Source organism: Nyctereutes procyonoides, unplaced genomic scaffold (assembly GCF_905146905.1).
Source record: "Nyctereutes procyonoides isolate TBG_1078 unplaced genomic scaffold, NYPRO_anot_genome, whole genome shotgun sequence".
NCBI lineage: Eukaryota > Metazoa > Chordata > Mammalia > Carnivora > Canidae > Nyctereutes > Nyctereutes procyonoides.
The window spans coordinates 54,220,303-54,235,302 of record NW_026575133.1 but is presented as its reverse complement, the minus strand read 5'-3'; the positions used below and the strand labels follow the sequence as shown (position 1 = coordinate 54,235,302).

The 15,000-nt window shown below is 47.9% G+C and overlaps 2 protein-coding genes across 4 annotated transcripts in view; one reads left to right on the top strand and one right to left on the bottom strand.

Annotated features, from left to right (window-relative positions):
- The window catches only part of ADRA1A (adrenoceptor alpha 1A), a 223,593-nt gene extending 216,896 nt beyond the window's left edge, over nt 1–6,697 (top strand). The window contains exon 2 of the mRNA XM_055345930.1: nt 6,476–6,697. Within this exon, the coding sequence (XP_055201905.1) occupies nt 6,476–6,540 (65 nt within the window). The 3' untranslated portion in view covers nt 6,541–6,697. The remainder of the gene's footprint in view (nt 1–6,475) is intronic.
- DPYSL2 (dihydropyrimidinase like 2) overlaps nt 1–15,000 on the bottom strand; it is a 140,566-nt gene that overhangs the window by 9,127 nt on the left and 116,439 nt on the right. For all 3 annotated transcript variants that reach the window (XM_055345923.1, XM_055345924.1, XM_055345925.1), the window contains exons 8-11: nt 14,404–14,524; nt 5,368–5,524; nt 4,782–4,923; nt 1,728–1,898 (exon numbers count right to left, since the gene is read on the bottom strand). In XM_055345923.1, the coding sequence (XP_055201898.1) occupies nt 1,728–1,898; nt 4,782–4,923; nt 5,368–5,524; nt 14,404–14,524 (591 nt within the window). The remainder of the gene's footprint in view (nt 1–1,727; nt 1,899–4,781; nt 4,924–5,367; nt 5,525–14,403; nt 14,525–15,000) is intronic.

The window sequence follows — 15,000 nt, the reverse complement described above, 5'->3', positions numbered from 1 at the left end:
ACTCTCTGTGACTTTAAATAAACGAGCCCATTGGTCAGTTCACAGCTCAGGGTATACGGAATCAACTTTCTATCAAACCGTGAGGCAGCGAGCCGTCGTCGTTCACCAGGTATAGACATTTTTAACCTACATCCAGCCCGGGCCCTCTGAAATTACTCATCTGGCTGGATGCCTGAAAAACCCAAGCAGAGGCTTAGCAGCAGAGCTCAGTAATAGTTAGCTAAATGCTCCAAATTAAAGCTAATTAGCCCAGTGGTATGAAACACTGTATTACGCAGGGAAAACCTCTCATTTGTATTTTCCTGGATGATTAATGCTGCACAAATGTGTTTAGTGTGGACTCTTTGAATCAGGTGAGGACAGAACAGAGGTACTTTCTTTACACGGGGTTGCCTGGACATAAAGGTAGGGCAGTGCTTTTGCTCTGGAAAGGTTTGGCAATGATGTGTGAAGGGCGGAGTGTCTTCTTGAATCATCTCTCCTTCACGTCCTCTCTTCGGCCTGGAAAGGGCTCCACATGTAAACTCCCTAGCTGGGTCATCCACAACTTAAATAATGAGTCCAACTCACACATCACCTTTGTAGAAGGGGCCACAAGGGAGGGGGAGCATTCCCTCCAGGTAAGCCTGGCCAAGAGGCTACATATGCAGTGTGGCAGGGAAGGACCCTGGACAATCTGGGGTTCTAATTCTGGCTCTACCACAAAGTAGCTATATAATGTCAAACTGGTCACGTAAGCTCTTGAAGCTTCCATTTACAATCTTCGCACTAAGTAACTGGGGTAAATGGAGCCATCTCTTTACTGAGAAGGCCATGTAAAGAATAAATGGAGCTGTGTTGTTAATACATATGAACAGGTAGGTTCACTGGGCAGGACCCTAGGAGCTCTGCCCATAGGGACCATTCTGAGACCCCAAGAGTTGTGATCTAAGTTACAAGTAGGTGTGGCTGGGGACGCCTGGGTGGCTCAGTGGTTAAGCGTCTGCCTTTGGCTATTTGTGATCCTGGGATCCTGGGATCCTGAGGTCCTGGGATCAAGTTCCACATCAGGCTCCCCATGGGAAGCCTGCTTCTCCCTCTGCCTTATGTCTCTGCCTCTCTCTCTATGCCTCTCATGAATAAATTTTTAAAATCTTAAAAAAAAAAAAAAAAAGACGAGTAGGTGTGGCTGTAATGCTATGCTGTGAAGCTAAATCAGCTAGTGAGGAAGAAGGAAAAAAGTCAACTCAAAGTCAATTCATTCCTTTAGGACCACCAAGAGCATCTGTCACTGAGGTTTTTGTCCTGAAACACTGACATGAGAAAGCAGTGGCTTAAAAGAATAAAAGTGCCCAGTGGGCATCTCAGGACTGGACATCTGAATGTTCGTTGTGGGTCCCTTGTGGCCAGCACTGCCATGAAAGGTGCTGCACCCAACCATTCACATAGGATGGCGCCTGACTTCTAGAAGCTTCTGATGTCCTGGCATAACTTTGGAGGCTCTGAAGGTCTACAAAGACCTCTACATATAAAGAACTCCAAAACGCTGAGAAGGGTTAACATTCTTATTGTCCTGACCAGAGATAAGATAGCTACTATTTTTCTCAGCAAACCTCAAGTTATAACATACCCTGGGGGAAAGTTCATTCCTATCACAACCAGCTCTTTCTGGGGACTTTCCCTGCCTCAATCCCTTTCTGGGACTATAATTCGTTGGAGATTGGGTCCATGCAATTAACAGGACTTACGCTGTTGTGGGTCTTGGCAGAGATGGTTTTAACGCTGTCGGGGTCCCAGATAACCAGGTCAGCATCGGATCCCACAGCAATGCGGCCTTTCCGAGGGTAAAGGTTGAAGACTTTGGCTGCATTGGTGCTGGTCACGGCCACAAACTGGTTCTCATCCATCTTCCCAGTGACCTGAAGAGTGTGACACATACCCCAAAAGCAAGTTAAAAAGTTGAAGGGTGGAATACAACTTAGCGAAAATAGAAACACGCTTTGGAAACACACAACAATTTGCATGGATTTTAAGGGCATTGCGCACAGTGAAAAAACCAATCTCAAAAGGCCACATACCATATGACTTTATTTAATAATCTCATTCTCAAAAAAACGAAGATATAGAGATGGAGGACAGATGAGGGGCCGAGGTGGAGACCCTCCAGGGGTCAAGGGTCAGTGTGACAATCACAGGGCCTCACAAAGGGGGTCCTTGTGGTAATGGAGGAAATCTGTGTCATGACCGTAGTGGTGGTTACATGAATCACATATGGCAAAATGACACAAAATCATACCCACGCATTGCACCACTGTCACTCCGTGGGCTTTGATATGGTGCCAGAATTATGCATTGGTGAGAACAGATGAACTATACACAGGACCCGTCTTTGTCTTTGTTAACTTCCTCTAAATCTATAATTGTTTCCAAGTGAAAAGTTCGGAGCCCTTCAGGAAACATCGTTTGGCCCAAATGACTGTGCTTTTCAAAACCACGGGCACAGCCCTAGGTCTCCAGTCTAGGACACCTAGAGGTCCCAAGGCCATGTCTGGGTGTCCCCAGCATGCCATAGGTGCCAGGCCCAGTCTCCTCACATCCTTCCCTGCTGTTTCTCCTCTCTACCACTTGTCCTCCTCTTCCCTTTAAATATAGAATCTGGAGCAGCCTGGGTGGCTCAGCAGTTTAGCGCTGCCTTCAGCCCAGAGCATGATCCTGGAGACCCGGGATCGAGTCCCGTGTCGGGCTTCCTGCATGGAGCCTGCTTCTCCCTCTCCTGTGTCTCTGCCTCTCTCTCTCTCTCTCTCTCTTTGTATCTCTATAAATAAATAAATAAATAAATAAATAAATAAATAAATTGATTAATTAATTAATTAATTAATTAATTAAAGTAAAATACAGAATCTGAGGAAATGACTGCCTGTCTGTAGGCAACCCACTCTAAAGCTAGTAGAAAAATGAGCAAAGAAAATGAGCAAGTATTAAGAGAGCGAGAAATACAAACGGCCAATAAGGACATGAAAAAAATTCACTTTAATCAGTAACTGGAGAGAGTAAATGTAAAACAAATTCACCAGCCAGATCAGCAATACTTCTATTTTGCTGATATAATACCAATTTGGACCTCAAAGAAGACAATGTCATGCACGGCTGGCAGCATAGAAATTGGTTCAATCTTTCTAGAAGGAATTTTGACGATATATAGCAATAGCCTTAAACATATACACACCCTTTGACCTATGAATACCACTTCTAGAAATTTCTTCTACAACCATAGTTAAAGATCTGTCCAAGGATGTTTACATAAGATGTTCATCTCAGAAAAAGAAAAAATCAGAAATAACATAAACGTTCAAAGAATTACAAATCCAGTGTTAAGATGGAATCTTCTGCTACTAAAGACCAAGTTTTTCAAGTATACTTAAGGATGTGGAGACATTTTCAGGATATACTGTTTCAATAAAATGGGCCACAAAATAGTATAGATAATGCCGGTGCTTCTTACACTCACACACATACATGTCATAGACACACATGTGCTCTTGGACTGGCAAAAACTGGGAAGACATTTGCCAAAAGGCTCATTGCAGTGATCTGAAAGATGGTGTGAAATGAGTGGTTTTTACTTCCTTATTCTTTTTGGAATGAGATTATATTGTTTCCATAATCTAAAAAAAAATCATTAAGAACCAGAAAATTTGTTCTGTTACTACATTTTTAAAAATATTTTTATTTATTTGAGACAGAAAGAGAGAGCGCACATGAGCCGGGTGAACAAGAGGGGCAGAGGGAGAGAGAGAAGCAGACTCCCCACTAAGCAGGAAGTCCAACGTGGGGCTTGATCCCAGGACTCTGGGATCATGACCTGAGCCGAAGGCAGATGTTTAACTGAACAACCCAAGCACTCCTGCTACTATGCTTAAAACACTGAAAATGAGGGGCAGCCCAGGAGGCTCAGCGGTTTAGCACCGCCTTCGGCCCAGGGCCTGATTCTAGAGACCCGGGATCGAGTCCCACATCGGGCTCCCTGCATAGAGCCTGCTTCTCCCTCTCCCTGTGTCTCTGCCTCTCTCTCTGTGTGTCTCTCATGAATAAATAAATAAAATCTTATTTAAAAAGAAAAAAAAAAAAACACTGAAAATGAGGGACACCTAGGTGGCTCAGAGGTTGAGCATCTGCCTTTGGCTCAGGGGCATCATCCCAGTCCCAGGATCAAGTCCCACATCGGGCTACCTGCGGGGAGCCTGCTTCTCCTTCTGCCTATGTCTCTGCCTCTCTCTCTCGGTGTCGCTCATGAATAAATAAATAAAATCTTTCAAAAAACAAAACACTGAAAATGAAAAATCCCAAAGGACCCCTGAAAGGTCAATATATGTTCAAAGCAGGGTTCCCAGAAGCCTGCAGTGGGCAGAAATGCCAGCTCCAGAGAGCCCTAAAAGACAGCTTGAAGGAAATAAAATCCATTCCCCAAACTAGAAGATTGATGAGACTGTCACCAGGTTGCTAAGTTTTTTCCTGACTGATCAAAAAAGTCCTATTTTAAAAAGTCTCTGGGTTTGTTTGTTTGTTTTCAGCTTCCATTGATCCACAGATGACAACAGTAAGAAATACATATAGTATTTAGGAGGAAATGACCTATAAGCAGTGGTGTTGGATTCCCAAACCTAAAAAGTACTATCACGCAAGGACCAGCTTCTAGAATTTTCTCAACTACCATTTCAAGGCCTACGTGAGACCCATGACCATCAGACAGGGAGGTAGGGGCAAGCTGACACGAGTCCATGAGCAAGGCCCCTGCTCCTTACCACAGCCTTATCCCAGATAACGGACATCCGCTCCTCGGTGCCATTGGTGCCTTCGGGGATCAGGGTGAAATTGTCCTTTCCTACAGCCTTCTGGGCCGTGTTGAATGTACAATGGGCACTGCCAGTGACCTGAAGATCTCCGCTGGAAGGAAAACACACAGCTGGTTTTTAACTCATCTTCGACTTCAAATCACTTTGGACATTTTTTTTTTTTCATTTGCTAGGCCACTGAAAGTTCTTGAAATAGCCTATCCTTCCCCCCCACCCCTGCCAGGAGATAGGAAATTCAAGAGGAGACTTCATTATAATGCTGCATGTCTAAACCCACTTTGTGAGGTATCTTATCTTACAGTGAGACTGCACCCCAGTGGAACCCTTTTGATACTTCATCCCCGCTGCTTGGCTTTCAAGACGGCCCAGGTTTTTATCTGAAAGTTCCCAGCAGAACAACATCAGAGCCGTAATTCCCTGTTCTCGCTTAGTGATCTGAATTTGGAAAACAAAGGTCTCTCTGTTTGCAAGCCTGCTTGTGCCCACCAGGCTGTACCTTGAGAATGGGGAGCGCAAGCAAGTCGCCAAGACTCACCAGGACAGCAAGGAGTTCAGAAAATCCGGAGTGGTCGGGTCAGGGCTCAGGGGCGGGGAGGTGACAAAAGCAGCGGCCTTGGCCCAGTTCTTGCTCCAGTAGTGGGAGCCATCAGTTCCCAAGCTGGCGGTGATGGGCTCCCCATACACCACGGTTCCTGACAGACAGAAAACCAAGGCTGAGTACAATGCAACCGGGGAAGGAAACCACCCTGGTGGGAGTCGCTAACCACCTGGCAGCAGGCCACACACTCTCCCCATCCCCTGGAAGGAGGCACCAGCATCCTCTCACAGGTGACGACACCGATGGCCAGATACCACCAGCCAAAGTCACCAATCCAACATGTGCTCCCTAAGATTCTACCTTGAGCCCCACTCTTCAACCCCAATACACACTTCCACCTCTGACACTGCTGATCCCCACGTCTACTAAACAATCTCCCACTCACACTGCATTCAAATGCCCACTCCCAAATGCTCTCTGGACTCTTATATGGGGGTGACCTCAAGCTTAACCTCATTGCTCACCAAACGCTTTCCCTTCTCTCCCAACATTGCCCAGCACCTTTGCACTTGCCCATTCTGGCTCCTGGGCTGCAAGACAAGTTAGACATGACAGCAGTGGGCTGAAGCATTCAAGAAGTCATCTACAGCCCTCCAGGTAGGTCTGAGGGACAGCCTGGATCTCTGATGGCAGTTGTCCCCAAGAGCCACCAGCAGCACTGCCGATAGAAGACTGAGAAATGAAGGGTCCTGCATGGTTACACCACCGGGATGTCACTGTTTCTAGAAGCTTAGTCTAAGTTAACACATCATCCGAGAATGTCAATTCCCTGATGCTCACTCATATCATGTCTGCTGCAACCCAGAAAATCAGGAGTCATAATGCCACTGGAATGCCAGTGCTTCAATCCCTTAAACACATCCTTCCCTGGCCACCCCACACGTCTTCCCTTCCATCGGGCCTCTTCCTTTCTCCCCAGCCCATTCTGACAGAGCCTCTCAATTGGAGTTCAGATTTACTTTTGCTTTCTCCTCGTTCTTCCCCACCCCTCTGCTCACTCCCCAGGATACCTCCAGAGTGATCTTCCCATGCCTTTCTCTTGCAGGAACTCCTCCTAAGCAGCCCTTCTGCCTTCAAAAAATGAAACAAACTCGACACAGAAGCATCTGATGCTCTTCATCATCCAGCTTCCTACCAAAGCTCATCTCTTCCTCAACATCATCCACAACTGGGGCACCTGGGTGGCTCAGCGGTTTAGTTTGGCTCAGGTCGTGATCCGGGGGTCCTGGGATCAAGTCCTGCATTGGGCTTCCTGCAGGGAGCCTGCTTGTCCCTCTGCCTATGCCTTTGCCTACCTCTCCCCCTAACCCCTGGGTCTCCCATGAATAAATAAAATCTTAAAATTAAAAACAATCGGGATCCCTGGGTGGCGCAGCGGTTTAGCGCCTGCCTTTGGCCCAGGGCGCGATCCTGGAGACCCGGGATCGAATCCCACGTCGGGCTCCCGGTGCATGGAGCCTGCTTCTCCCTCTGCCTATGTCTCTGCCTCTCTCTCTCTCTGTGTGTGTGTTTGTGACTATCATAAATAAATAAAAATTAAAAAAAAAACTTAAAAAAAAATTAAAAAAAATCATTCACAACTCATCCAGTTCTCCCCTCCAATACCCCAACGATTACCCAGTTTTGAATTTTTTTTATTCTCCACCTGATGGGAGAATTCTGGAAGAAAGTGAGCCCGCCCACACACAGTAGGCATTCAGTAAGTGTGTGTCACACTGATGAAAGGGTGTGATACTTCATTAGCCGAAGGCATCAGGGCTGGAATTTGACCTCAGCCAGCCTTCACCACCACCAGGAATGCACCTCTCCTGTCTCCTCCCTTGTGCACAGGGCTGACCACTCCCCTAGTGGTTCACCCAAGGGATCCCTCTTCTCCAAACACAGGGTCCTCGAGGCCAAACACTTCCCAGTCAGGAATGCACCTCCTCTCCTTTCCCCAGCCTCTTTCAAGGACTTAGCTCTTGATAATACACTCCGACACCCTCCCCTGTTGCTCTAGAGCTGGCTCCTCCCAGGCGCCCCCCTCCAGCCTCAGGAATTTCACAAAGGAGCCTCTCTCCAGCCAGGGAGTGTTAAGAGGCCAGAGCAGGCAGCTCACTTGGGAGGAAATCAGAAAAAATCCCCAGGCAGGAGGGTCAGCTCCAGAATCTCCAGGACCCCCGGGGAAGCCTCACACAGCAGGACACCCCCAGGCAGAAAAGAGCCAATGCTCAGAATCACCTGAAGGGCTCCTGAGTTCCTGACCCACTCAAAGCCTCCCGGAGCAGGATGCAGTCCCAGGAGCCAGTTGGGCGGCTACACAAACTGCTCCAGTTCATCCCAAAGTGGAAAAACAAGGCATAATGAGAAGGCCTTAGCTGCTGCCAGGGCCATTTATAAAGGCAGATGGGCGAGCAGAGCAGCGCTGGGCCTCCCTCTCCGGATCTCGTAGGACCCCCGGGCTCCCAGCTTTTGGTTTGCACATCAGCAGGACCCAGCTGAGCTGAGAGCTCTTCTGACCCAGCCAAGCCTGGAGGTCCCACTACTGCCACACAAAGGGGAGGTCTCCCTAGAGAGCCAAGAGAAACAATGGATCTGTCACCCCAAAGGTTTCCTGGTTCTGTGGACATGAATAGGGTCGAGAGTGGAACTGCTCAGAGAAAAAGAGCGGTTAGACTGTCTCTGAAGATCCGTGGGCAAGCATAAACACTTTCCTGATTTTCCTGTCACTTGCTATGGGTCATCTTCTCCCTGAAGCTGCTCTTCAGTCCTGCCTTTGGAAACTTTAGAACAAGGAGGATCTGGTTCCTGGAACAACATCCTGGATCCCACGAGTGTGAGTGCCCTTGACTGTGGCCTTCATCTCACTCTGCGAAACACAGCTCAGATTGCGGGGGTGGGTTAGGGGGTTCCCCACTCGCTCTGTGCTTGGGAACACACACCTCACTGCAAAGGAATGAACCCAGCCTGCAGCCCCCGGAAAGCCCAGAACTGGGTCAGAGCTTCAAGGCCATTGCAGACCAGGACCCGCCTCCTGAGGCCAAGGCTGAACTAAGATGGGGATCCTGGAGGATAGAGGCATCTTGTGGCTCATTTCTGCTTTGTCCTCTTCAAATTCCAAGGGATTCAGAGGTCCTTGCTGGCTTTTGGGTGATTTCTTTTCTTTAGCCCCCCAAAGACAGGGCAGGAGTTAAACCATCCTGTGGAAGCCTCTACCTCCAGGGACATGTGGGATCACAACTCGGGGAGGCAGGGGGGCCTGGCTCTGCTCCCAGCACCTTCCCAAGGCATCTCTCCCATTTTATAAACACTATACTGGAGGGAGCCGTGGATGAGCTTTCGGACCTCAGTCAGGCCACCCCAGACACCACTAAACTGTGTGCCATAAAGAATTACCAATAATAATAATAATAAAACATGAAATAAGCTGAAATGGCCTTTACATACTCCTCTAAACACACTGCTGACTCTTTCTTGGCAGCAATTAGACCTTTGTGATTTTTTTTCTCTAGGCAAAGTCTAAACTGAAGGATGTGACCCCGAGCCAGCCTTTGGCAGGCTCTCCAGGATGGCCGGGAACTGAAGAGCCCTGGGGGGTGGTGTTTATTCACCACGAGCCTGAGTGCATTCATGAAGAATAAATGCAAGGCTCGGGTTTAGAAATGTTTGACAGCTCCCAGCTCTGACAGTTAAGTCATTTCCCATGAACGAGAAGCAGGAGAACAAATCCAGAGTAGAAACAATGGAAAACCATGTATGTATATTTCAAAACGCAGCCACAAAAGCACAGTAAAAAACCAACTGGGACACATGCATACACACACACACACACCACACACACACACACACACAACTACACTCTCCTCTCAAGAGAGCCCAAGGCCAGAATTCTATAACCTAGGGCCTATCCATAGATAAACCTGTCAGATAACCAAGAGTGGTTCCAAAGGAAGAGAATTGTAAGTTTCCTGAACTGGTTCTGGGGTTTCTAGAAATTACCACTCTAATTTGATTTGACTTAAGACACTAATGCTGGGACGCCTGTGTGGCTCAGTGGTTGAGCATCTGCCTTTGGCTCAGGGCGTGATACCAGGGTCCTGGGATCGAGTCCCATATCGGGCTCCCTGCAGGGAGCCTGCTTCTCCCTCTGCCTGTGTCTCTGCTTTTCTCTCTCTCTCTCTCTCTCTCTCTCTGTGTCTCTCATGAATAAATAAAACCTTAAAAAATAAAAATGTTTTTATTTTTCTAAAAAACAAAGGCACTAATGCCTCTATTCCTAGTAGTAAAGAGAGGTGTGTTGGGGCAATAGAGATGCACAAAATATCGACCACAGGATACTCCAATCAAATAGTTCTCCTAAGAGGCTAAATCTGGGTTGACCATGGCTTTGATTCCTTAGGACATTTCTGTCCAACTGAGTATAATCAAGATTGGCTGGTTGTTCCTAATTATGCTAGACAAAGTGAGGAAAGAAAAGGAGTCCAGGGATTCAAACTCCCAGCCCAAGTGCTATAGAAATGATCGGAAAGGTTCCATATCTGTCCTGAAAAAGAGCCTTATCTCTAGGAATCTTGGAGTTTAAATGGCTGAAAACCAAACCCAGAGTCTCATCCTGCAAGCCAGCTGTACTATAACACACTGAACTCACAACCTGGCAAGGGCACTGACTGGGAAGGAAGTCTGCCTCCAGATAGCCTTCGGGCTCAGGCCACAGCACTGACTCCTCCCTGAGGCTCCAGGCCTGCCCACCCTGCGGAATCAGACGTGAGAGCACCCACAACCACTGAGCCAATTCTTTAAGAGCAATCAATCTCCTTCTCTCTCTCCCCCTCTCTCTTGTTACCCCCCTTCGCCCTCCCTCTCTCTATATATAGGCTCTGTTTCTCTGAAGAGCCTTAACCCAGATTTTGGTGAGATTTTACAACATTCCCAAGCCAACCCATATGCCCCTCTTTGGGTTCAAGATCGTGAGGTTGTGCATTAACTTAATGCTAAGGCTTCATCCCCAAGTTGGGGTGGTTCTTGCAGGCCCCGTGAACACAGTTTTCTCATTACGCCGGAGTCATTCCAGTTGACCCACGGGACATAGAAAGTACTGGCTCCAGTTTGGGTTCTCAGGGTTTAACATCCCTCAGCAGTCACCAGCCGTTCTAAACATTTCTGCATCTGAGTTACGGGGGTGACGCGAGGAGGAGGATGGAGAAGAAATGTCCGTCAGACGTCAGATGAGGTTATCAGGCACTGCCTACATGCTACCATTCGTACGCAGAAGGTACCAGCAGCCACAGATTTCATTCGTGAACAAAGTATAGTCTGAGGGAACTCATTCTAGACAAATCCTCACCTTTAATGGAAAGAGAGGTGGCCAGATGTCTGGAACCATGGGCTGGATGATCTAGGGCAAGATATTTATTTTCTGCACTTTAATTTCTCTTCCATGAAATTTGCCTGACCAACATCGGGAAATCTGGGTGGCTCAGCTGTTGAGAGTCTGCCTTTGGCTCAAGGGGTGATTCCAGGTCCGGGGATCAAGTCCCACATTGAGCTCCCTATGAGGAGCCTGCTTCTCTCTCTGGCTATATCTCTGCCTCTCTGTGTCTCTCATGAATCAACAAATAAAATCTTTTAAAAAATAAAAATAAAAAATAAACTGACCAACATCTAAGTTCTTTTGAAGAGTAAAAATTGCCTAAAATATTCTTTTCCTGGGTGTGTCTTCATGGCCTTGTCTGCAGAGTGGGGGTGATGACACATGGTCCTGCTGACTGGCACAGCACGAGGGGACAGCACGAGCAACACAGTCTCTCCAGGAAGATGGTATGTGGTTGTGGTGGGTCAAATGTGCATAGAAAATATTCACATTGAAATTCACCTCACATCCTTGCTAGCCTATACATCCTATTTTAGATTGAGGATCAACATGTTTCTAGGTGGGGAGGCACATAGACATTAATAAGATATAAAATCATGATCTTCCAATTGCTCCCATTTGTAGAGAAATGTTGAGTCTCCTTATGCAGCCTGACCTCCGAGACAGGTGGGGTGTACATCTATATATGGTGGCTCTTTCCTCTGTGCTCTAACCCTACTGGGCTTGCACCTCTTTTCTAACATTGACCATTTGCCATTGTGACTTTCTATCCAAGTGTCCCGCCCCTATGAGTGAAGGAGCTGAGGGCTAGGACTATGTCTCATCTCCAGCACAAAGGCCTGAAGTATCACATAATAAAAGTTTGCTGAATGAATGAAGAACCTCTCCATTTTACAGATGAAGAAATGGGAGCAGCAGAAAGTTTACAGTGCCTTAACACTTGCCACCAGGGACCAGAAGCATTCACCTAAATAGAAAAGCATCCGTAGCAAAATACCCCTATGCTAGGTCAGCAGGCATCATTGCTGTGCTTCTACCAATGCTTTACTCTCTAATCAAGAGAACAGTGGGTATAGTTGTGATATACGTCTTTATGTACACATTATCTAAGTTACGTACCATCTTCAATCTATGAGATGAGTCACTATGGCTAGCCTCTCCTTGCAGATGGGAAAATGAGACCCAGCAATGCTAAGGGAGCTATCCAGCATCACATGCTAGCACACAAGCAAGCTGGGATTTGATCCAGGAAAGGACATTGATCCCAGAGTACAAATGCATAATAAAACCCTATCCTGTTTTCCTTCTTGGGTGTTTGGGAATCTTTGCTTCTGTATTATACACGACTTTACTAGGTGTCAAGCTCCAGTTTCTACCAGGTTTGTTAAGAAACTAAATCCAAGCAGATACTTGCATTGCTCATATCAAAATAATCTCAAAACATGAAGGTAATTCAGGTACTCACGTGGCTATTCAGGCCTGAAGTCAGGCACCTGACAATCAAAACCCAATCCCACCGCTCATTAGCTCTGAGCTTCAGTTTACCCAACTGCAAAGTAAAATAAAGTACAAAAACTCCTGCCCAGGCTGCCTCTCAAAGTTGTTATGATGGAGTTCCAACAACATGGATAAAGCCTTAAGAGCCCACAAGCAAGCAAGGATCTCTCATTCTTGCTCATTAGCACCCAAATGCACCAAAAATTACTTTCTGGCAGCTCAGGCCCATCAAAGCAAAGGGTTTCACAGACTAGAGGGGGACAGTTGGAATGCAAAAGCCACCCCAGTAACCATGATGCAGGCAGGCACTACTGCACTCACATGTGGAAAGTTCTAGAACAAATAGACCAAAGTAGCCCCTTCTTAGTGCTCACTGCCCACACAGGATCAAAGTCCTAAAGACGACAGAGGGACATCATCAAGCACTGAACTGCAGAGTACCAGAGCAGGCCTGGACTCTACAGTAACACACTCCACCTCTACACCTTCAAATAAGGAAACTGAGGCACAGAAAGGAGAACCCCCAGCACTGCCAGCTCACAAGTCAGCACTCTGTGCCCAAGACCAAGGCTAGTGCCACCTGACAGGGCCAGGGTCGAGAGAGAGAGAGAGAGAGACGGACTCCTCCACCCTATAATTTGGACAAGTGAAAACTCTGAATCAGAAAATGGGTCCTTGGTTTTTAAATTCTGCTAACTGGAATGTTTAATCATATTAAAATTATATTAAAATGTTTACCTCTTCACTTATTATCATCATCTGGGTAGAGTATGGTTACTAAAATAAATAAATTAAGCTACCCGCTAACTCCTCCTTTTCAGACACTGTGCCAACTGCCCCCATGCTCCCTGTGAGTCATCATCCACGGTGTCTTCTAGAAAACAACTGGACGCTGATTCTGAGCAGATGCTATTACTTGGGTGAATGTTCCTTTATGTCAAAAAGGCAATTTCTACTAGCTGCCAGGAGAGGGCAGGTTTCCGGGAAGACGCGAATTTAGCCACCATGGGCCGCAAAGCCTAAGGACAGAGGCCTCTGGGAGAGCTCCAAGGGAGAGCTCCAAGGAACATGGGTCAGGAAGTGCTGTGTCCGTCTGGAAGTCATCATCTCTGGGGACAAGCTGACTCAGTGATCATTGAGCAATCTGTTCTAGGTTTTGTACCAAGTCACCCACCAGTGAAAAACTCCTACAATCCTCCTTATCCATGCGGGTCACATCCCGCAGAAAACTAGGAACAGAAGCATAGAGGTCAAACTGCTCCCTTCCTGACAGAGAAAGAAAAATACAGAAAGAGATAAACAGATGGGGGGGGGGGCAGGAGAAAGCTAGACAGAAAACGAGAGAGAAATAAGCAGGCCCAGGATGCACACTCAAGAAGTCAACCTCACACCATCAAGCTGGACATGAGCTGCACTCCCAAGCACAGGACACGTGGTGTGACCACTCAAGCTCACAGTCAACAGCAGGTGACGAGAGGGTTCTGCTGAATTCATAGTGTATAAGGAGCTCCACGGACCAGCCTTTGGAAGCAGCAGGGGAAGCTGTACTTAGTAAATTAGTCTCCAAGAACCTTCTCAAAGGTCTCCCAAGTACTAACACGGTGCCAGCCTCAGCCCCAAATATGTCAATATAATTGATAGGGAGTGATTCAAGCTCCTGCAGAACTGGACCTGGGGAGGCCCCGGGGCAAAATCTCTTGCCCTTCTGTCCCCGTAAACTCTCTTACTTACCGGGCCAGCAATCACTACCAGCCAGGGAACAGGGACTCATGTGGCCACAGAACGCTCCCCAGAAGGACTCTGGGGCAGATGACGGCTGACACCATGTGTGTATGTGCCTAGTTTATGGAGATTGCATCGAACCAAGTCCAACTTTGCTCCAGAAGCAGGGGCAGGAGGGAGAGGTGCCCGCCCACTCTTTGCGGTGCGCGGCTCTAAGTAGATAGGGACAGGGCGGCGGCGGCGGCACCGAGGGAGAAACTGGAGCTCCCTGCCTCGCGCCGCGGTAATTAGGTTAATGCTAGAACGTGATGAAAGCAGCCCACTTGGCATGAAGGTCTGGAAAAGAAGCCTTCCTCCCTTCTGAACCTGTCCGCCGACAGACAGCCGGGTAAGGTAACACTTACCCTTTTTCCGGGCCTGGGCGATGACTTCAGCTGCGCTCTTGCTCATCACCTTGGTGACGTACAGAGGGCAGTTGGTCTGGTTGGCGATGGTAATCGAGCGATTCACGGCTTCAGCCTCGACCTACAGAGGAGCACATGGACGTGAGAACCCTGCCCGATCTGCACCCGTTCCATGAGCCCGTCTTTATGCTCAACCACCCCCCCACCCCCAAGAGGTTGAGAGGAACGAGAGGCCACTGTGTCCTCAAGGTTGTACCCTGAGCGGCACCACAGGAGGGGCATGGGACTTTCCTGGTGTCGCTCAATACTGATGGGTGGAGACAGAAGGGGGCAATTCCTTCCCAGACAGAGCGAGGCACTGGAAGGGTGCCCGGCAGACCCACCACAGGAGCATCCGCCCAGGGGTGGGAAGAAATGCAGATTCTCAGGCCCTTCCCAGTCCCAAATGGATCAGTAACTTTGGGGATGGGGCTCAGAACATGGGTCGTTGGGATCCCTGGGTGGCGCAGCGGTTTAGCGCCTGCCTTTGGCCCAGGATCGAATCCCACGTCGGGCTCCCGGTGCATGGAGCCTGCTTCTCCCTCTGCCTGTGTCTCT